The 21,413-nt window shown below is 40.8% G+C and overlaps 1 protein-coding gene across 1 annotated transcript in view; it reads left to right on the top strand.

Moving 5' to 3' along the window:
• Positions 1–21,413, top strand: part of TUBGCP3 (tubulin gamma complex component 3) — a 58,592-nt gene that overhangs the window by 31,588 nt on the left and 5,591 nt on the right. Inside the window, exons 12-17 of the mRNA XM_081198327.1 lie at positions 3,487–3,597; positions 5,743–5,851; positions 7,892–8,081; positions 11,928–12,063; positions 13,841–13,909; positions 16,406–16,541. Coding sequence (XP_081054453.1) covers positions 3,487–3,597; positions 5,743–5,851; positions 7,892–8,081; positions 11,928–12,063; positions 13,841–13,909; positions 16,406–16,541 — 751 coding nt within the window. The remainder of the gene's footprint in view (positions 1–3,486; positions 3,598–5,742; positions 5,852–7,891; positions 8,082–11,927; positions 12,064–13,840; positions 13,910–16,405; positions 16,542–21,413) is intronic.

Genomic DNA, 21,413 nt, shown 5'->3' with positions numbered 1-21,413 from the left:
GCCTCCAGTTCAGTCACTGTGTCTAAATTGGCAGGGAGGTCACGGCGGAGCAACAGGACTTTCTCCGCAAAAAAGCTCGCGAATGCCTCACAGCTGTGGGTCGAATTTGTGCTTAAATTTGGTTGTCCTCCTAAGGACGTTATTGACCTAATTATTCTAAAAAGTTGTGCCGGGCGAGAGCTAGCGGATGCAATGGAAGCTGCAAAGTAAGATTTCTTAGCAGCTTTCATAGCCATCTCATAGGCTTTCATAAGCGTCCTATAAGATGTTCTTGAGGCTCCGTCACGAGTCCGTCGCCATACTCGCTCTAGCCGTCTGAGATCCTGCTTCATTTTCCGGAGCTCCTCAGTAAACCAAGGGGCCCGGTTTCGACGGGGTCGCAGAGGGCGCTTAGGCGCGATCTCATCAATGGCTGCCAAGAGCCGGTTATTCCAGTCCTCAACAAGGTCATCTAATGAGTCGCCAGGAGGAGCAGGGTTCCGCAAGGCTTGTCGGAATCTATCAGGATCCATCAGTTTTCGCGGACGAGCCCAAATAGGTTCGCCACCCGAGCCGGGGAGGAGCGGGAAGTCAATCTTGGCTTTTAAAGCGTAGTGATCAGACCATGGCACTTTCACAGCAGGGAGCATGATCACATCTATGCCAGCCCCAAAGATCAGATCCAACGTGTGGCCTGCTTGATGAGTGGGGCCCAAAACAAACTGGGAGAGCCCTAGTGTTGCCATGGAAGTCACTAGGTCTAGAGCCTGTGAGGAGGGAGCGGCATCGGCATTTTACATTTGTGTAAAACTAAGCTGCTGAAACCCTTCGTTCACAATTGTGGAACTGAACCTACGCTGTAGAAATTTAAGAGGAGACATGACTAGGTAGAAAAAGTTGACATTTATACTGGAAATAGAGTTGCATGTAAAGAACTTGTGCATCACTTCAGTTTAGACACTGTGGCCAGAATCCAAAGAACCATGGGGTTAGTTTGGTGTGCCCAGTTCTTTGTGCTTGCAAAAGAACAGTGGTAACAAAGGAACGCAGGTGGTGCTGTGGTCTAAACCACTGAATCTCTTGGGCTTGCTAATCAGAAGGTTGGCGGTTCGAATCCGTGCAATGGGGTGAGTTCCCGTGGCTCTGTCCCAACTTCTGCCAACAGTTTGAAAGCACACCAGTGCAGGTAGATAAATAGGTACCACTGCAGTGGGAAGGTAAACGGCGTTTCCATGCGCTCTGGTACTCGTCACGGTCTTCCGTGCGCCTGTAGCAGTTTAGTCATGCTGGCCACATGACCCGGAAAGCTGTCTGCAGACAAATACCAACTTCCTTGGCCTGAAAAGTGAGATGAGCACCGCAACCCCACAGTTGCCTTTGACTGGCCTGAACCATCCAGGGGTCCCTTACCTTACCTTACTTTACCTTACCTTACCTTACCAGTGGTAACATATCACAGGTAGAACTTGTATTTTGTTTCGTTCTTAACTATGCCAGCATTTTTTAATGGCCTGGTGTTAAATCTTTGGTGAAGTAGCAAATAAGTAGTCAGGATTGAATATACCAGCTGACTAGTTGCAGTGCAGTGTAGTAAGTCACATGTCATTGCTTTGGGCTGAAGCATTCATTCCCACATAAATCTGGTAAAGAAGAGCCAGCGATAGATTTGAGATGTGACTTCAGTTTATGCCCAGGCCAGACTAGACTTAGATGATCATTTTACCCTGTACTGCTTTTTTTGCATCAGTGAGATCAGTTTTTACAATATAAACTTCTTTGGAACTTTTATCAACAAAATAAACTTCCATGAGTTGTATAAATCCCTTGGGTGAAAGCCCCAATAAACTCTACTGCAGTGACTATATTCTAGTGAACACGACCCCTACAATAAGCTTGTCATATAGCGCCTTTAGAAAAAAGAGAGGTTAATTACAATGGGGCATATGAATGTGTGGGTTCCCCTCCATCATATCCTAGCACTTACCCTCTGGGATACTGATTGCCTTTGTAAACAAGCTCTTAATTTCCCCGTAAGAAAATCACCCTTTTTATCTGTTGGTTGGAAGGCCTTGGCATTTGTTCATCAGTTAGATTGTACCATGATTTCCCATTTCTCCTGCACTCCTTTCTATACAAGATATAATAACAAAACTCAAAGAACCTTGAATGGGTACAGTGAATCAATAAAATAATTATATTGCAATTATGTTCTGACCTTGGTTTCCTTCACCCTTCCCAAGATCTCGTTTTCACGGGATTAATTATAAAATGCTCTTCTCTCTCTTTGTATTTTTTACTAGATGTTTTCTAAATACATTAATTGCATGTTACTTTGCCCTGGTTATAAAATGAGGGCTTTTATAACTCCCAAAGATGATTGAATTGTCTGATGGATTTTGAAATTATATTTTTCTCATTAATACTCCAATTAAAGCTCTATGCCAGTTGCCAAAGGGGACTATGGTAATAAATTTAAGAAGCTGATTTTTTGATATTATTTTTTTAAATGCATGTTATATCTGCTTTTTTATATTAATGCATTAGTATTGTTTTCTAGCATAGTTGTCATGTTTTCAAGTTTTACATCTGGTTTCTAAGGCACTTTTGAATGAATCTACCCCTGTTCTCTTCCCCACGGCCTCCATGCATACCTTGTTTGCACCTGGAACATAACAGCTGAACAAGGAAATGTTACATTTATTTGACTGAACGGTCTCACACAGTTGGCATTATATACAGTGGTACCTCAGGTTACATAGGCTTCAGATTACAGACTCCGCAAACCCAGAAATAGTGCTTCAGGTTAAGAACTTTGCTTCAGGATGAGAACAGAAATCGGGCTCCGGCGGCGCAGCAGCAGCGGGAGGCCCCATTAGCTAAAGTGGTGCTTCAGGTTAAGAACAGTTTCAGGTTAAGAACAGACCTCTGAAACGAATTAAGTACTTAACCCGAGGTACCACTGTAATGAGCTGTATTGGAAGTGTTGTTAGTTATAGTGAAGTCATTGCTGTGTCATTCTTATGTGACTAATGTACTTTGGTTCAGATTGCACTGTATCACACTGCTAAATGATTTTAGCATATGCCACCTTCAGTAAACAACTCTGAGACACTTTATCCACTTTACATTTCAGATCCATGTGTTTCAGTATCAAAATGCTGCTGACCTGAAACAGTGGGGTGCAGTGAACTTACAAATTATTTAAAAGTGCATTAGTAGCTTATAACTAGCAGGTGGCTTAGGTGAATTTTCCTGGTGAGTCTTAAAAGACTGGTTATTGTCTATACTGTGGTTCACGTTTAATTGTACGTATTAGAACAAACAGCTGGTGGTGCTTTATACATTATGCACATAACATCCCAGCTGATAGTATTCCTGATAGCTTTCGAAAAGGAAGGTTTCTGTCTCTACCTAAGTGATGTCTCTCTGATTCTCTGTCTTAAAATGTATACATAGCACTGATGCTTAAAAAAAAAAATTAAGTATTTTTAAATTTTGTGTTCACAGTTCTTTGTAGCTTCAGATCCTGCAGTGAAAACAGATCGATTGTGGCACGACAAATACACATTGCGGAAGTCCATGATTCCTTCTTTTATTACAATGGATCACTCAAGAAAGGTATGAAGGAAAAGGACTTTCCCCCTTATTTCTAGATTGACTTTTTCAGCTATTAATAACAGACATACAAGTGCAGAGGGGACCATTCTTTGTACTTTAGACATAAGTATGGCTCCAGACAGGGGCACAGTGAATCAGAATTCATACAAATAGACCTTTCTTAGCACTCAGTCAATCATGTTATTTGTATAATGTACTGCTTTTCCAAAGTTAAAAACCATGATCACTGTGGCTTGCTGTATAAAAAATTACGTACAGACATGACAAAAGTAATCATAACAATGAATAAAACATCAGAAAGTACAGAATTAAGGCGCTGTGGGTTAAACCACAGAGCCTAGGACTTGCCGATCAGAAGGTCGGTGGTTCGAATCCCTGCAATGGGGTGTGCTCCCGTTGCTCGGTCCCTGCTCCTGCCAACCTAGCAGTTCGAAAGCACATCAAAGTGCAAGTAGATAAATAGGTACCGCTCCGGAAGGAAGGTAAACGGCGTTTCCGTGTGCTGCTCTGGTTCGCCAGAAGCGGCTTAGTCATGCTGGCCACATGACCCGGAAGCTGTACGCCGCCACGGCCAGTAAAAGCGAGATGAGCACTGCAACCCCAGAGTCGGCCACGACTGGACCTAAGGGTCAGGGGTCCCTTTACCCTTACCTTACATTTCCACCTAAACCATAAGAAGATCCAAAATAAAGATACAAAAAATTAATATAAATAATAACAACAGCAACACACCTCCACAACAAAGCCACCTAGATGATAAAGCAGCCCAAAAGACTCTTCAGCAGCTTCAGCTTTTGTAGCTGGAGTCCGTCGGGGCCCCACCCTCCTAGGCTAGGTGGAAACAATCCTGCAAGGCCGGGAGCAGGTCTTCCCTTCCATTTCTTATGGTAAATTATCAGATCATCCTAATGATCTCTGTGTTGGCAAGGAACTAACCCTTAAACTGAGCTGAATGCTCCTGACTGTTGCTGACTTTGCTGTGGGCCTCCTTCATGGCTGCCTTTAACACTAGTGGGCCGATATGATAGGTGTTTCTCCTCACCTGTGATTTCCATCAGAATATTTAAAATATAGCTCTCAGTCTAGAAAACACAGTTGGAATGCACAGCAGTTCTTCTGAATATGATTTGTTTTAATATCTGCCTTGGTTTGGTTTTTACATACTGGTGAAAGTGAGCAGGGATAGCATAGCCATGGTGATCCCACGAACCTCCCAGCTGGATTACCATAGTACGTGGGGTTGTCCTTAAAGATGACATGCAGAACTCAGCTGCTGGAATATGGATGAGTGCAACCAGAGTTGTTCATGTTTATGCCTATCTTGAGAGATCTGCATTGGCTGCTTGTTCAGTTCTGAGCTAAGTTTAAGGTGCTGGTGCTTATCTTGGAACAGCCCTAAATGGCTTGGAACCCATATACCGTGGATGCTTGGGTTGCGAACGTGATCCGTGTGGGAAGCACGTTCGCAACCCGCAGCACTGCGTCTGCACACGCGCAGGTTGTGTTTTGGTGTTTTTGCGCATGCGCAAAGCGCCGAAACCCAGAAGTAACCCGTTCCGGTACTTGCGGGTTCGGCACGATGCGCATCCCGAAATTGCGCAACCTGAAGCATCTGTAACCTGAGGTATGACTGTAACTGAAACAGCACCTCTTCCCCTACTAGCCTATCTGTGGCTTAAGATCTCCTGCAGTGGCCATGCACCAAGTATCCTCTTCAAAAGAGGCATATTGCACTCCCACAAAAGAGGAGCCTTTTCTGTAATGGTGCCTTGACTTTGGAATGCCCTTTGGACGCCAACAGGACAAGTTTTTCAGCTTGCTCAGGCATTCTAGATTCAGGTGATTTTTGGACTTTTGTCCTCTTCTGCTTTTTAGGGTCTCTCCCCCCACCTCCAGGTTTTCAGTTCACTTTTTGTAAGTTTGCATTATGTTTATTTGTTGGGTGTAAATTGTATTTATACATTGTGTGAACTTTAGTCACAACTGTCCTTGAATCTTTTGATGAAGGACTGTTGAGAAATAAAAATAGTGTGCTATTTATTTATGCTGACTTAGTAAGTGAAATATACTTGCTGAAAATGTACTGTTTCTCTTTATAAAACCTTTAAAAAATAACTTCTGAAGATGCCTTGCATTTATATTTAGGTTCTTCTAATAGGAAAATCCATAAACTTCTTGCATCAGGTTTGTCATGACCAAAGTCCATCATCAAAGATGATAGCTGTGGCCAAATCTGCAGAATCTCCAAAAGATGGTATGAAATTAGAATAAGAGTATTGTATCATTATGCACTTTGAGTGTCACATAACAGAATACCTGCTTTGTTTGTACACATCACTCTAGAAGAACCACATTAGCCTTGTTTCTGACCTTGTTGATTTTGCAAATAATCTCTGCCTGAAACTATACGAAGTTCAAATGTGGGGGCTTTGTAGGGTGGGGTCTTTGGCCAATGCATTGAGTAAACACTATCTTTGCGGTCTACATGGTATCTGTGAAAGAACCTTTAGTATTCCTGCCAACTTGGATGGCAACCCTTGGATAATTGTAGGATGTATGTAGGAAGTGCAGCCCTTATGGGAGAAAGAGTGATACCTGTTTGTAAAACCCCAATATTGCAACAGTACTTTGAGGGGAGCTGTTTTTGCACTTCTGGTATTGTACATCTACATGTAGGATGATTCCCTGTGGGGATATGAAGTTGTTAGTACAAATGACCACTTCCCCATTGCATTGTGACTGTTACCGTTAAAATATAATCATATGATGACTCCTACTGGGCTATTCAGTTTGATGTGGATTCCACCAAGTGGCATCTGAAAAATATACCATGTTCTAGGAAGAACTTGTATCTTGCTTTTTTGTAAGTCTCCTCAAATCTCTTCCTAACTTCTTATTTACATTTAATTGTTTAATTTGCACCAAAGCATTTATAAGAAATGTGGCATTTGATAAGCACTACTTGGCCAGAACTTTGTGTCCATACTTTGATTATACCTTGCTTCTAAATGCAGCCACATGATTTATAATGTTCTGGTGTAGTGGTAGGTCGGTCTTATTGTTCAGACGTTGCTTGTTAGTTCAAGAAAGTCTATGAGATAAGCTGCTAAGAATAGAATTTTTATTTGTCCGATAAACATCTTCAGTACTTGATGAAAAATATAAGCATTTATTAAAACAAATCGTGTATTTTAAAAAGTCAGCTGCTTTTGCAACATTCCTTCAGCTTTCCTTTGCGGTATCTAGTTGTTTTTTTTAAGAAAATAATAATTTTGTGTTTACATTTTTACCAATTTAAGCTGCAATCTACACCCTCACCTGAAGTAAGTCCCACTGAAATCAATGGGGCTTTTCTGTAGACTGGTACAGGACGGCACGGGTAATAACTATTGCCTCAGTTCAGCTGTAGTCATGCTTTGCTGCTTGCAACAAATGGCTCCGGATGGAGATGTGCAGTTCCATGTAGTCCAATGAGATCTGCTCTTTTGCATCTACATCTGCTTGGGCAGATACCCCTTTAGCTAGCTTTAAGAAATAGTGAGTTATATAATGAATTGAGAGTGCATAGATCTTAATATTCCATTAGGTGGACGTTTTCTAGCCTTAATTACATTAATTTAGTAGCTTTTAAAAGCGAGCTTGATAAAAAGAGAGTATGTTTTTCACAAAGATAATGACTAATTTTGCTTTGTTGTGGTCACCTTCTTAGGCTGCAATCTTTTGTAAACTTACCTGGAAGCAAACCCCTTTGAGCACAGTGGCACTTACTTGTGGCTAGATTATGCTGCACATCTAGTCCATCTCTTTGTTCTTGGCTTCCTCCTATGGTTTGTTTGAAGAGAAGCAAACCATGAGTGCTGGTTTGCATGTAATGCTAAACCACTGCTGTGGTTTGTTTCCTTCCAGCTTGGCAAAAGGAAGAGCTGGGTGGGCACGATCTGAGCAGGGTGCACTAGCATTAGTATTGCAAAGCTATCTCTAAAATGTTTATTACAGTTTAAGAATATGTGAAGTAGTTACTGTAGTTTTTGTGTTGGTAGAATATTTTATTTCAGAAGATAACGCATTCTGAAAATTCTGCATTTAGGACCCTATAAAATTCAGATGTATCCTATCCCTTCCCATTCCCTAGCAAGCCATGGTATTGCTGAACTAATGTGTAGAAACTCAAGTCAATTAGGTGTTTTCAGAGGTGAAATTTAGTAATTGTACTCTGTTCTCATTTAATAAAAAATATATATTAAAAGAGTACCTATCTGCAGTCTCGGTAACCATTTTCTTCTTCTTGTAACAGCTGCTGAAATGTTCACGGATTTGGAAAACGCATTTCAGGGAAAAATAGATGCTGCATATTTTGAGACTAGCAAATACTTGCTAGATGTTCTTAATAAAAAGTACAATTTACTGGAGCACATGCAGGCCATGAGGCGCTACTTACTTCTCGGTCAAGGAGATTTTATCAGGCACTTAATGGACTTGCTTAAGTAAGTGAATGTGGATTGTAATGTTATTGAATTTAAATGTTTGTACTGGAAGAGAAGATTGATTGAAATCTAAAATAGGGTTTTGTTAAGCCTCTGGTCCAACAATAAAACTTATGATTAAAATACAAATGTACTTTATTGCTTCTATTAATATGTTCAGTGTTGTGTTATGCTTCTTTAGGTTCAGTATACAGTGGTGCCTCGCAAGACAAAAAGAATCCGTTCTGTGATTCTCTTCGTCTAGCGGTTTTTTCGTCTTGCGAAGCAAGCCCATTGAAGGATTAGCGGATTAGTGCTATTAGCGGCTTTTAGCGGCTTATCTGCTGATCGGATCAGCTGATAAGCGGCTTAGCGGCTTAGAAAAAGGGGGGGGGAACCCAGCAGGAACTCGCAAGACATTGTCGTCTTGCGAAGCAAGCCCATAGGAAATTCGTTTTGCGAAGCACCTCCAAAACGGTAAACTCTTTCGTCTAGCAAGTTTTCTGTCTTGCGAGGCATTCGTCTTGCGGGGCACCACTGTATAGTATTAACAAAGCAATTCTTTAGCTTTTATATTGGGTAGTATTTGGTTCTTTCAGGTTCTAAGTGGAACAGAATTGCCAGATGTTGAAAAACACTGCTCTTCCACAAATAAATGGTATTGCTAGTGTTGTGTCCAACAAAGCCATTCCAATGGGACTTACCCTCCCTCTCCTCTCCCTGCACCCCCAAATCTGCTCTGGGTGGTTAGGGTTTGGGGGTGCATGGGGGAGAGGTTGGGGAAGTTCCATTGCACAAGCAGAACTCCTTGCACTAATGGGATAGCTGTTGGGTGCAACCTATAATCTTGAATTCTACATATGATATTGGGCTGGTTCACATGTCACATTGAGCCACAGTGAGAAACAAACCATGGCTTGCCATGAGTGAGCAGTATCCTGTTGTACGTTGCTCAGTTCTTCCTGTTAAACAATTGACGGTTTTTAACTGAGGACTGCTTGACTGTTAAGGAGCGGTTAAGTAGTACGCAACAACACCCTTATTATTCACTATAAGCCATGGCTTATTTCTACTTAGTTTACTGTGACATATGAACCAGTTCATTAAATGTATAATCTGTTATTAAACCATGTCCATGCTTAATGGCTCCAAATTTAATGACTGTAAACATTATGCAGCAAGACTTTTACACACACATACATGAGGGTGGAGAACAGGTGTAATCTATTACTTGACTTCCTTAGCCCCAGACATTGTTGGCAGCATATTGCAACTTTTGAAGGACTGGGAGGGGTTCTGCTCTTATCTCCTTCTCCCATTTCCCTTTCTATTGTGTCCTATCTTATTTAGGATTACCATCATTTTTATAACAGCACAAATCCTTTCAATATTTCAATGTGCAGGTGACTAAGTACACCCAAGGGAGATAGCTCAGTCAGTAGAGCATTAGACTCTTAATATCAGGGTTGTGGGTTTGAGCCCCGCATTGGGCAAAACTTTTCTGCAATCCATCTCTACAGTTCTACGATTGCTGGAAATAGTTTTGCTCTTTGGAGAGCAGTCATTCTAGTTTTTGTGTTCATTGTGTATGAGCATGGCAACAGCATGTCTGACTTGCATCTTCTATGTGCCTGACCTCCCATCTATTGGTTGAACGTGTGCATAGTGTTCAGCTCCAGTTGCATTTTTAGAGTCTTGTGTGCATACGTTTAATTGATGTTGTGTCACAGTTGCGGTGTCCCTCCCCAACCCCACAAACAACATCTACAGAGTTTATCTGTAGAATAGGCTAAGGCCGATGAAGGGCAGGGCTCAAGACTACCAGTGGGTATCTCATTTTGTATGTGCTGGCCTGTTTGTTGGAGAGGTAATGGGTTGCGCCCACTGTTCTGGAGAAACAGTAGCGAAGCCGTAGACTTATAACTTAAAGTTGGTACTTTGCATTACCGTACAACCCCCAACCTTCAGCTTTTCCAGTTCTCTTTGTCTCATTCCACTTATAGGCTAATCTAGAAGTACTAGGGACCTAAATTCAGATTTGCTTGGGCTTTAACTATTCAGTAGCCGCTGCCACTGAATAACATTCTGATCAGCAGAAAGTGAAGACTGACCTTTGATGAACGTATCAAAATATATTCATCTTAAATGTGCACTTAAATCTACAGCTTTTAAACTTAGATCCTGTATTTAACATCAAACCCCCACATCTGCCTCCCTTGGTGCCAGTATTTTTTAAAAGCATATTGGGCTTTCCCTTAGGATGGGGTTTTTAAAGTATAAAGGCAGGCTTCCTGCATGTCGTCGCATTCCTTTCCCCCACCATAATGCTGATTTTTCATTACAAAAGAGTCCATTTACTTGCCAGACATCAAAGAGATGTCTGTTTGTCCAAGAGCTGAATTGATGTAGCATCTCTGCACTAAAGTGCAGCAGCATAATGATGAGACGTGAAATCAGTACGCTTTGGTGCGTCAAGCAGCGAAGGGGCATGTTTTAGTGCAAAGAAACATCTTTTGACGTGGAATTTTAAATTTACCGTTTCAAGTTTATCGAGAACATTAGCTTAGAACCCTCCATTTTCTTTGGTGATAGAATTTAAACTGAAATGCCCAAGCTACTTGTTAGAATTTGTAGAGATTCTGCTTTCATTTTATTACTCTTTTAAAATGCTTTTAGAACTTTGGGTTGTTGACCAAATCTTGACATTGTTACTGCAGTTTTTGGTCTAAACAGTGGCTGTTTCTCAGATATGCAAACAGAGGCGGTTGTTCTGAAACTAAAGCCATTTTCCTATCAATGCTCCCTCAAGCTTAACCTTCTTCTTTCCCCACCCCAAATTTAGTTATTAGCATTTGCACAAAACCCTGTCAGCTTGATTATGGGAAGTTCTTTAAACCTATTTTTTAAAAAAATAAAATAAAATTGGTTGCCTCCTATCGAAAAGGATATTACTGAATAGAAAAGCCATGATGGACTTGAGTACAGTGGTACCTTGGTTCCCAAATTTAATCCATTCGGTGAGTCAGTTTGACTCCCGAAAGCATTCAGAAACTAAGGCGCGGCTTCCAATTGGCTGCAGGAACTTCCTGCACTCATTTGGAAGCCATGGAAGCCGTGTCAGATGTTCAGCTTCTGAAAAACGTTTGCAAACCGGAACACTCACTTCTGGGTTTGCAGCGTCTGGAAGCTGATTTGTTTGGGAGCCAAGCCGTTAGACTACCAAGGTACCACTGTACTGCTGAGTTGAGTGAGTTGTGACATTGCAGTCTGGTGAGGAGTCCTCCAGAATTGCTCGTAAGTCTAACAACCCACCTCTTACGAATCTGAAAAACATAGGAACATACGACTTAGGAAGATGCTTTATATACCATGTCAGACCATGTGTCCATCTAGCTCAGTGTTGCCTACATGGACTGGCAGTGTCTCTCCAGGGTTTCTGAGACGGGGCATTCCCATCCCTGCCCGGAATGCTGAGGATTGAATCTGAAAAGGCAAGTGCCCCAGCAATGAGCAGCTGCCCATGCCCTGAAAAGTTGTGTGAATTGACTCTGTTTGAGAAGGTTGCTAAGGGGTGTGCAGCTGTAGCTGAAATGTCATACTGGTCCCTGTCTCATAGGAGCACAGGTATATCGTGCAGGGTCATTTTTGTGTGTGGAAATCCTCAGCTTAAATACTCGTAATTACACACACACACACACAAAAAAAACATTTGATAGCTCACTGTTTGGAAAGGATAATCTGTTCACTATTGTGTGGGCTCAAAATATATTGCATAGTTAGTCCATTGCGCCTGCAGCTAGATGACAACTGAGCTATTATGTAAATTGTGTATCTATCTTTCCATTTATCTCCCTTTTATTATTTTAGGCCAGAGCTTGCGAGACCAGCTACCACTTTGTATCAGCATAATCTGACAGGAATCCTGGAAACAGCTGTCAGGGCAACAAATGCACAGTTTGATAACCCTGAGATCCTCAAACGCCTGGATGTCAGACTTTTGGAGGTACTTTAAAACAGCAACAACAACAACAACAAAAAACCACTTTAGCATTTTACGAGAATATTGGTTTGTTTTATTTTATTTTTTTAATTGCTAAAATGGCATCTGAGGTCAGCAGTGGAAAATAGCATTGCCTTGTCTTGCACGCAAAATCTGATTTTCTCACCTGTCAGTGTAGTTTTTAACTATTATTTCTCTGAAAAGGAGCTTTGGTTTTTGTATTATTTATTTGTTTGTTTTGTTTATGGCATTTGAGTGCCGCTTCACAATGCAAGGCTTTCTGTGCGGTTTACAATGGTAAACTGCACAGTTTGGTAAACTGCAATGGTAAATGTGCTCTTTTGTCAGTTATAGATAGAGCACACTTATAGCTATGTGTGTTTTATAAAAATTAAGGCTACAGTCCAGTTGTATTTTATTTCATTTATTTATTTATTTTAAATCATTTTTTTAAACTCTGCTCTTTAACCGAAAAAGGCTCCCAGAACCACTGACAAATGTCTGTGATAAGACTGTTCCTGTCCTCAGGCTTACAATCTAAAAGACATGACACAAAAGGAAAGGGGGCTGTGTTGGGGAAGGGAAAAAGCAAACTCAGACACTTTATCTTTGTTACAGAGTGACTAGGTAGAATGGAAAGATTTCAAGAAGAGAAGGAGTCAGGCGTCGCTCATTAAGAAAGCAGATGAAGAGGCCCTGCCGTTCCCTATCCGTCCCTTGCCCATAGCCTGATGGAATAGCTGCTGATGGCAGTTGAGGAAGGAGCTTGGATGTAGCCCCTCTTTCATTAAAACTGATGGAGAGGCCGTTTGTGCTCATCTCTTTCCATCTGTAGCCTGGTGGAATGTCTGCTGATCAATATAGGTTCAGCATACCTAAGCCACCTTATTTCAGGGGTCGGAAGTGTGCTTAACTCTAGATTGTGGTTATAGTGCTACTGAACTTACCCTGATGTGGTCCTTTTAAGGATGTGCTGAGGAGTTGTACTATTCCACTTAGTGGTACCTCGGGTTACAGACGCTTCAGGTTAAAGACGTTTCAGGTTACAGACTCCGCTAACCCAGAAATAGTACCTCGGGTTAAGAACTTTGCTTCAGGATGAGAATAGAAATCGTGTGGCGGCAGTGGGAGGCCCCATTAGCTAAAGTGGTACCTCAGGTTAAGAACAGTTTCAGGTTAGGAACGGACCTCCAGAACGAATTAAGTTCTTAACCCGAGGTACCACTGTACTAGGGAGGACATGGTTCTCTCATGTTTATATGTGCTTCTCCCTGCTGACCTGGATATACAATGACAACACAGTCGTACCTCGGTTTAAGAACAGCCCTGTTTATGAACTATTTGGTTTACAAACTCTGCAAAACCAGAAATAGTGTCCTGGTTTGAGAACTTTACCTCAGTCTAAGAACGAAATCCGCACGGTGGAAGGGCACTGGCGGCGGGAGGCCTCATTAGGGAAAGCATGCCTCGGTTTAAGAACGGTTTTGGTTTAAGAACAGACTTCCGGAATGGATTAAGTTCGTAAACTGAGGTACCACTGTTCCTAGAAAGGGTTTCTAAGGGACCTCCCATACCCTGTGTGCTGATAAACATGGTATCTCCCAATTTCAGACTTGTATTCTGTGCCCAATAGGAGAAGTATGGGGAGGGGGGAATCCCTCCCGTCCATTTTTGATTGAGTAAAGTAAAACAGGTTCATTCCTAACAGCTAAATAACTATTGGAAAACAGCTAAATAACAATATATGTGATTTGGTTAAATGCTGATAATTCTTTTTAAGGTGTCTCCCGGTGATACTGGTTGGGATGTTTTCAGCTTAGACTATCATGTTGACGGACCGATTGCAACAGTAAGGATATATGTATATTTCTATTTCTCTAGCTCTATATCTGTCTCAGTTTGTCAATTTTCACCCCCACCCCCACTTACTTCACTTAAATACTTTGTTACTAAAATAGCCTTTGTACTTTTAGCATTGCATGATTAAAGAGACTGCTTGCTATCTTGGATGTACCCATTGTATTAAGAGTACAGCCAAACTCTCAATTTTCCTAAATTATTAATGAGTGTTAAAATGCTACATTTTAAGACTTTCATTATTTGAAATAAATAATTCATTTGTTCTGTCGGAGATTTTTAGAAAGTACTTAATAAATGGATTTTCATTTTCATCCATTATTCTGAAACTGTAGCAACTAATTTGGGATAATTTGCAAGAACTGTGAGATGTATTTTAGGGGAACCTATTTGTACTCTTTAAATAAAATCTGATGTGTAGTATTCATTAAAACAGATGAGAAAATAGCAGCACTATTGTTCAGAATGCTTTTACTATATGTAAAGAATAGCATTGCTTTCTGAACAAGGTGTCAGAAGTGAGAGTTTGACCAGCAAGGTATGTATAGTTTAGTGAAAGGAAGATAATATCTCACTTTCCTAATTTGTTAATCCATTTTTTCATGCTCTGATTTTCCTCTGTAGATTGTAAGTAGTTGCAGGGCTGTGTAACCAATTTCTTTATGTTTAGGATATTGTTAACTGTTTGATATCTTCTTTTTTTAAACAAAAAACAGCAATCCATCTTTGGTAAAGAAGAAAATGTGGTGGAAGGCATTCCTAACATCCGTAAAGCTGTTGTATATAAAATACTAAGCTTTAATACAACTATATAAAAATAGAATTTGAACCTGTAAATAGAATGTAGACCTGTAGTTTGAATTTTGGGCCTGCCTGTAACCTTAGCCATGGACTGATTGATTGGTCCTGGGCAAGTTATACTCTCAGCCATAATTTTCCATGCATTTTTGGTAAGCCATTAAGAAAATTCTGAATACTAGGTTTCAATACATAAGAGTTTGTGCCAGTTAGGATAATGGGATGTCCCCTTGATCCTTGGTGCTGTGTAGCTCCTAGCTTCTCCTGTGTAGTCAGGTGGGGGGAGGAAATTTAGTGGTTCTTGCTTTCTGTTCCAAAATTAATTCAATGCCCAGGTGATCAGATCTGAAATACCTCCCTAATTTTAACATGTCCTTTCTTTTTAATTTCCTGTGTTTTCAGAGGGAAAAGATATCGTAGATGAGGCAGTGACATTCACAAGGAGGAGTGTTGCATTTCAGTATTTTTTTAAGCATTGCTATTTTAGGGCAGCAAGGATCAAGCAAAAGGAGGATCTAGTTGTACTTGAGCTTCATCCCGACAGCTGCATCTCAGCCACCTGCCATATTCTTCTGTCAGTAACCCCATGGCCAGGTTCAGTTTTTAAACCTGAGTTATTTCTAGACAAGGAGGGGAGAGATTTAATGGCTCTCTTCCTCACCTTCTCTCCATCTGGTTGGAATGAGACCTGGGGTTGTCATACAATGGCTGCCCTGTGTGAGTCTAAGGACAGTGGCAGCAGGTGTGGTCTGTCCGTGTACCCATTGTCTGTGTGTACGATGAAAGGGAGTCCCCTGTGTACGTAGACTCCAACATGTGTAGGCAGAGTTGGGTTGACATTGTGCAAATGGAAGTGTTTCTTCTTCTATTTTTGCATTTTTATCTCACCTTTCCTCCAAGAAGCTCAAAGTGGCATACAAGGTTCTCCATATCCCTACTTTATGCTCACATCAACCTGGTGTAGGTTGTCAGTGTTTATAAAAAAGAAGAAGAAAGGGTTCTGACCTCCCTTTGTTGCCTCAGCCTGGTCCTCGGACCCTTGTCGGCATAAAAGAGTCCACGAGAAAAGTATCCTTGCAGAGTACTTTCTGCTTTTATTCTTAAGACTTTCTGCAAAAGCGACTGACCAACTGTACACACATCAACACCACTAGCTTTCACTAACCAACCCAACCAACAAACTAACATTTCTCACTCTATATATACCACCCGGTGCAGGCCACTGACTCATGCTGACCCAGCTTTTTTTTAAGCATTAAAGAAACAGCAGCCAATTTTTAGCCGTGACTGGCCTAAGGTCACTCAGTGAGCTTCATGACAGAGTGGTGGATTCGAAGCTTCATCTCCCACGTCCTAGTCTAACACTCTTACCACCACACCACACAGGCTCTAAATGCTGCACAGATATTTTAACTAGTAATATTAGAGATTGAACCTGGAACACCTTTTTTCTGCCTCTGTATTTGTCTTGTCACCTTGGTTCACACAGAAGTCCTTGTATGCCAGTATGGACTTCCCGTGACTTTTGATGGACTGGGCCTTGCTTAAATCTTGTTGTAAATCTCTTAACTCTACCTCAAGTATCAGTTGGTTGCTCTGCGAAGCTATCCAGAGACCCTGGAAGCAAGTAAAGCAGCAGTATTAAAGGCACTTAGCGCACTTTAAATCTCTGTGTTGATCATATTTGCAGGTGTTCACCCGTGAGTGCATGAGCCACTATCTGAGGGTGTTCAACTTCTTGTGGAGGGCAAAACGGATGGAATATATTCTCACAGACATATGGAAAGGACATATGTGTAACGCAAAGCTTCTGAAAAATATGCCAGGTAAGGGAGCAACCAACCCTATTACGGCAAAATTACACAAACAATTGTTTTCAGACCAAGCCTCCTTTATAGGTTGCTTTGTATGAGAGAGAAATTTATTCGTACTGCTGAAGTCTCTCCAAATTTCAGAAGGTTTCCTGCAAGGGCAGATGTTATGTTTTTTTACGATGGTTTGTTTTAAGTTAACAATAACTTGATTTCGGGCAGATGTTATGTTTTTTTAGGGTGGTTTGTTTTAAGTTAACAATAACTTAATTTCTATGGTTTTTTGTAATCCTGGTAATAAAACTGCCAGATTGCACACAAATAGGACAGGGGCTTTTGCTCCAGGCACCTAAAAAGTTGATGGTTCTTTGTAAGCCGCTCAGAGGTCTTCATTCGAGTAAGTATATTGCTTTTGGTAAATAAATAAATAGGCAAGGGAGAAAACAAAATGGGATTCGCTTTTTGGGTAAAGAGTTTCCCTCTGGTTACAAGCTTGACGTGTTGGTCACAAGAAAGCTCACCCTCTGCCCACTCTATTTGCTCTCCCTTTCCTCATCACTCCATCCTGGCATCATTCCTTATGTGGTGAGATTAGAGACGTTGCTTTAGCTTTTAGCAGACATTTTCAGAATTCTCTTTTCATCTGGATTGCCATTGTTCCACAAAGCACTTCAGCACCGTCCACTTCAACTTGTGCTACCTCATACAGATTTCCACTTTTGCCTTTGATACACCTAAAATTCCTCTGAGGCTTCTTTCTTCAGCTCAGGATTTGGGATTTGTCCAAATCCAGTGCACAGCCCTAAAGTTTATTACATGGACACACATAATATTATGTGGAAAGCATAATGTTGATGCAGCCATCACCCCTTTGCCATCGTGTGTATCCCATGGCTGCAGTAGGCAGCCAGGTATCAGGTAAGCTGGAGAATCATGGCCAATGTGCAGTTGGTGGTGCTGAAAAACACCTGCTTGGCACAATGTAATGTTGAAATGGCCCACAAACATTTGGTGGGGTATTGAGGCAAACAAACTTGTGTCTTTTATTCTATTACTGACTTGTAATTTGACTTCATTTCCTCTGTAGAATGAGAGCAGCTGGTGCGGTAGGGTGTGTAGGGCCACACAATCCTATGCATGTTTACTCAGAAGTTAATCACATTGTATTTCATGGTGTTATTTCCTACTTAATGTGTGTTTTAGGATTGCGACCTGAGTAAAAAAGTTCTGAAGTCAAATTTCATCTTGATCATGAACATATCTGAACTCCTTTCCCTTAACGCAATATGAGGATAGCCATCTAGTCTGTTGCACCACTAAGATACATTGGATGCTTAAATATTCTACTTACTTCATTGCTATATATAATTGTTATTGTGATTGCTGTATATAATTGCTGTTGTGATTGTGGTTAGATAGATCTCTGGTTTTCTTAGTGGGTCTTCTGAATATGATCAGAAATGTTCAAGCTTCCCCCCTGAGCTTTTCAATATTGTTTTAGGACTCAGTGGACCCTTCAAACTTTTTTCTACAGATCAAAACCCATACATAACTGATATTTTAATGACCACAGCCTTGCCTTTTAATTGATCAGTTTTACAGCAAAATTAGTAGATTGCACCAATATAGTATAAAAATAAGAACCCCTAGTTCAGGGCCTTGTTAGCCTGTTGGGTAAATCCAGCTGTGGTCAAGATAGTCGTACCCATTATCAAGAAAAATTAAATCAAGAGCAGGGTTAGCTACAGATATTCCTGATTCTTCTGGAACCTTTGAATAGACTACCTGAATGGAGCTCACAGTTTGAGAACCTCTGTTCTAGCTGAAAGGCTTCAATAAAGGAGATTAATGACCTACATATAACTCAGAATGCTTTTCAATCCACCTTTCCAATAAATTAAGCAGCAAACTACCTAGTTGTTTGCTCATGGCTCTGGTTGGTGGATCAAAAGTTTGTGTGGTCAGGGGCAAAAGGACACTGCTCCTGAATATCTGCAAATACTCCCTGGTCTATGTGGCCAGGTGCCCATGTCTGGTTCAGTGGGCCAGGGGTAGCTCAAAGAGTTGTTGCTTATTTTCAAAGCCATAGGCTCATTTCTTCCCCTTCTTCTCTCTTAGCTTGGCTGCACTCTCTCTGTTTTGTTTTTGAGGCTGCTGCTGAGCTGTATGCATTCATGGGCTGTAGCAATGTTGTGTGACTGGAAAATATTATTATGTAGTGAGTATATTTTCTATAATAAAAGAGTTTCAGTGGGGAAGTCTGTTTACTAAGATTTTTTTTAAAACAACAACAACACAGTTCTGCAGGTTTAATAAGGATGATGAAATTTTTGAAATAGCCTTGAGGGGGCAATAGAGCATTACCGTTCTTTATTGACCAGTGCCTTTTTCAGCTCCAGAACTCTCTTCCAGGCTTGCAGAGTACTGATGTGTGTATTGCCATTTGTGATACTAAACTGAATTAGTCTTTAGACTAAATGGGTTAAGCCCTGCTTTGGCATAGAATTATATGCATTTTCTTGCTTTTGTGAATGGGATTTTATGCACATCACATTCTGGGTTTGTTTGTTTTCTGGGCATTGTTAGTCACTTTGGATTTCCAGTAGGATGGTATACAAATGTTTTAATTAATATATAAATAAGAATCAAACCAGGGAGATGGAAAGTTCTTTATGAGTGACTGCCAGAACTGAATATGCAGTGGAGACCTGGTAAAACTAGCATTCGTTATCAACTACAGCTGCTGGCAGTCATGCAAGGTTTTGAATCGTGCATGATTCTTTAGGCAAAGATTTTCACATGTTATGTCTAGGAAAAAGAATTCAGTCTAGATATAAAGCGAAGAATGTTAGCAATCCAGAATGCATGCCTGTAGTATGATGCAGCCCACCTGAGGGATATCTTTGACTTTAAAGTGAGTACAAACTAAAAAATAAATTGTTCAAGTATAGAGAGCAAAAATTTCCAAGGAAACCTGGAATGTTTGTTATGACAGACACAAGTGAATAAAATAGCATCTTTAGCTTCTAGTCACTTTCTGGACAGTCCAAGTGTGGAAAATATGGAAGTCCAAATTTTCACCTAGAATTACCTCCCTCCCTCCCCTCTTTCTAGGCTAAAATTCTCTACCCACCTTTCTGGGAGTACGCCCTGTTGAACTCAGCGGGAGAAACATCTAGATAGATACATATGAAATTGTGCAGTAATAAAATAAAATCTAGCATGACATGAAACATGACAAAAAGAAGGGCATTGTAGATATCGGTTGTTCTGGATAATTCCAATGAATTGTTAACTAGAATGATATGTGAGCTAAAGGCTCCTGTGTTACATATCCCTGTAGTTTTGCAAATAATAAACCATTATCAACCAGTGATCTAAGACTCAAACCTCTAGAGATTTTACAGAGAGTTATTATATGGCAGTCATGAGTTAGGAGTTCTATGGGCTCAATCTCTTGGTTGCATCAGTTGTTATATAAACTTGGCTACAAAGAATACAAACTTCGTTATATAAACTTGGGCTACAAAGCAGGGCAGGTACAGAGAGCTTTTTGGAGGGCAGGGGTCTAGGTGAAATTCTTCTGCTAGGATAAGAAAATGCATCTAATGTCAGAGCCTAGCATTGTTGGGAGGGTTCATTTAAAATGAGAGAATAATACCCAGTCCCAGTGAAAAGTTTTATTTGCAGCAAATTCACTGCAAACTGTTGGCATGGTTGTTAGGAAAAGGTATTTATACATGTGATGCGGCTGCCCTCACTTGACAGACTCCTGGGATGCAATCCTAAATTAACTGGAGAATATATCAAAACAGAAGTCCTTAACTCTTCTCATGTAACGCTTCTTTGTGCATACAGGGAACGTAAACCCCTTAAGAGTCGCTGAAAATTGCTAGAATTTCTATTGTTAGCAGCCAAGAAGGTGATTCCCAGCCAGGCATTTGGAAAGCTAAAACAATCCATTTAGTGAACAATTGGCTCTCTGAAATCAGTAATGGAGAAATGTTTTTACCAGTTAAAAGTTGCAACTTTTATCATTGTTCTTGTTTTATCTGTAATGCGGGGGTTTTTTTTATCTGCAGTGTTCACTTTTTAGGCAGTATTGCTCTTTAAGTGGGATCTTTCGCATAACACAAAGAGGAGGTCATGAAACCCCACTGATGAAGCTGAACACGCTTTTACACTCACTACTTGGCGCTGCTACTGGTTGTTTCTCTTGCACACTTGAGTCCACATACGATTCCTTCCTTCTGGGTTTTGTGGCTGTTTCCTTCTTTCCCATATGCTCTGCAAATGTTACATATGTGTTATCTGAGAGTGCAGGAATATCAAACACGGTAAAGAATGGTTTGGCCTTTCTATGTCACAGGTAGGTTGTGGCACACAGGTGGGTTTGGTAGCATGCTGTGCAAACAGGGAAGCTTTGGCATGGCCTTATCTCCTCTTGAAGCTTGTTCCACACTTGAGTACCCTTGACTGACAATGCCTTATCTCCTTTCCCCACAAAGTTTGGCCTAAGCATTTTAGTGACTCTCTCCCAAAAGAGAGTTGTAATCTCTGAGGATCATGCACTGGAAAGGCAGGCTCTATCTTCCAATGATGAACATAAATAGCCACTGGAAAGGAAACCACCAGGCAGGACTCCCATTATATGATAGTCACATATCTATGTTAATTCACAGTAGGGTGGATCTGGAGTTAGAATATTGGCCTGGGTCATGCATGAAAACCCCTGTATAACCATGGAGCTATTAGTGGCCTTGGGTAAGAATGTCTGCTATTGATTAAAGAGAAGGCCGCTGTCATATTTTATTTGCCTTTTTAACAAACAAGATGGAATGAGACGGAAAGTGCTAGGGTATATAAAGGAGAGACATAAGTAGGGAT

Source organism: Podarcis bocagei (assembly GCF_964188305.1).
Source record: "Podarcis bocagei genome assembly, chromosome: 6".
Taxonomy (NCBI): Eukaryota; Metazoa; Chordata; class Lepidosauria; order Squamata; family Lacertidae; genus Podarcis; species Podarcis bocagei.
The sequence above is the reverse complement of the archived record's forward strand: the minus strand, read 5'-3'. Positions and strand labels throughout refer to the sequence as shown.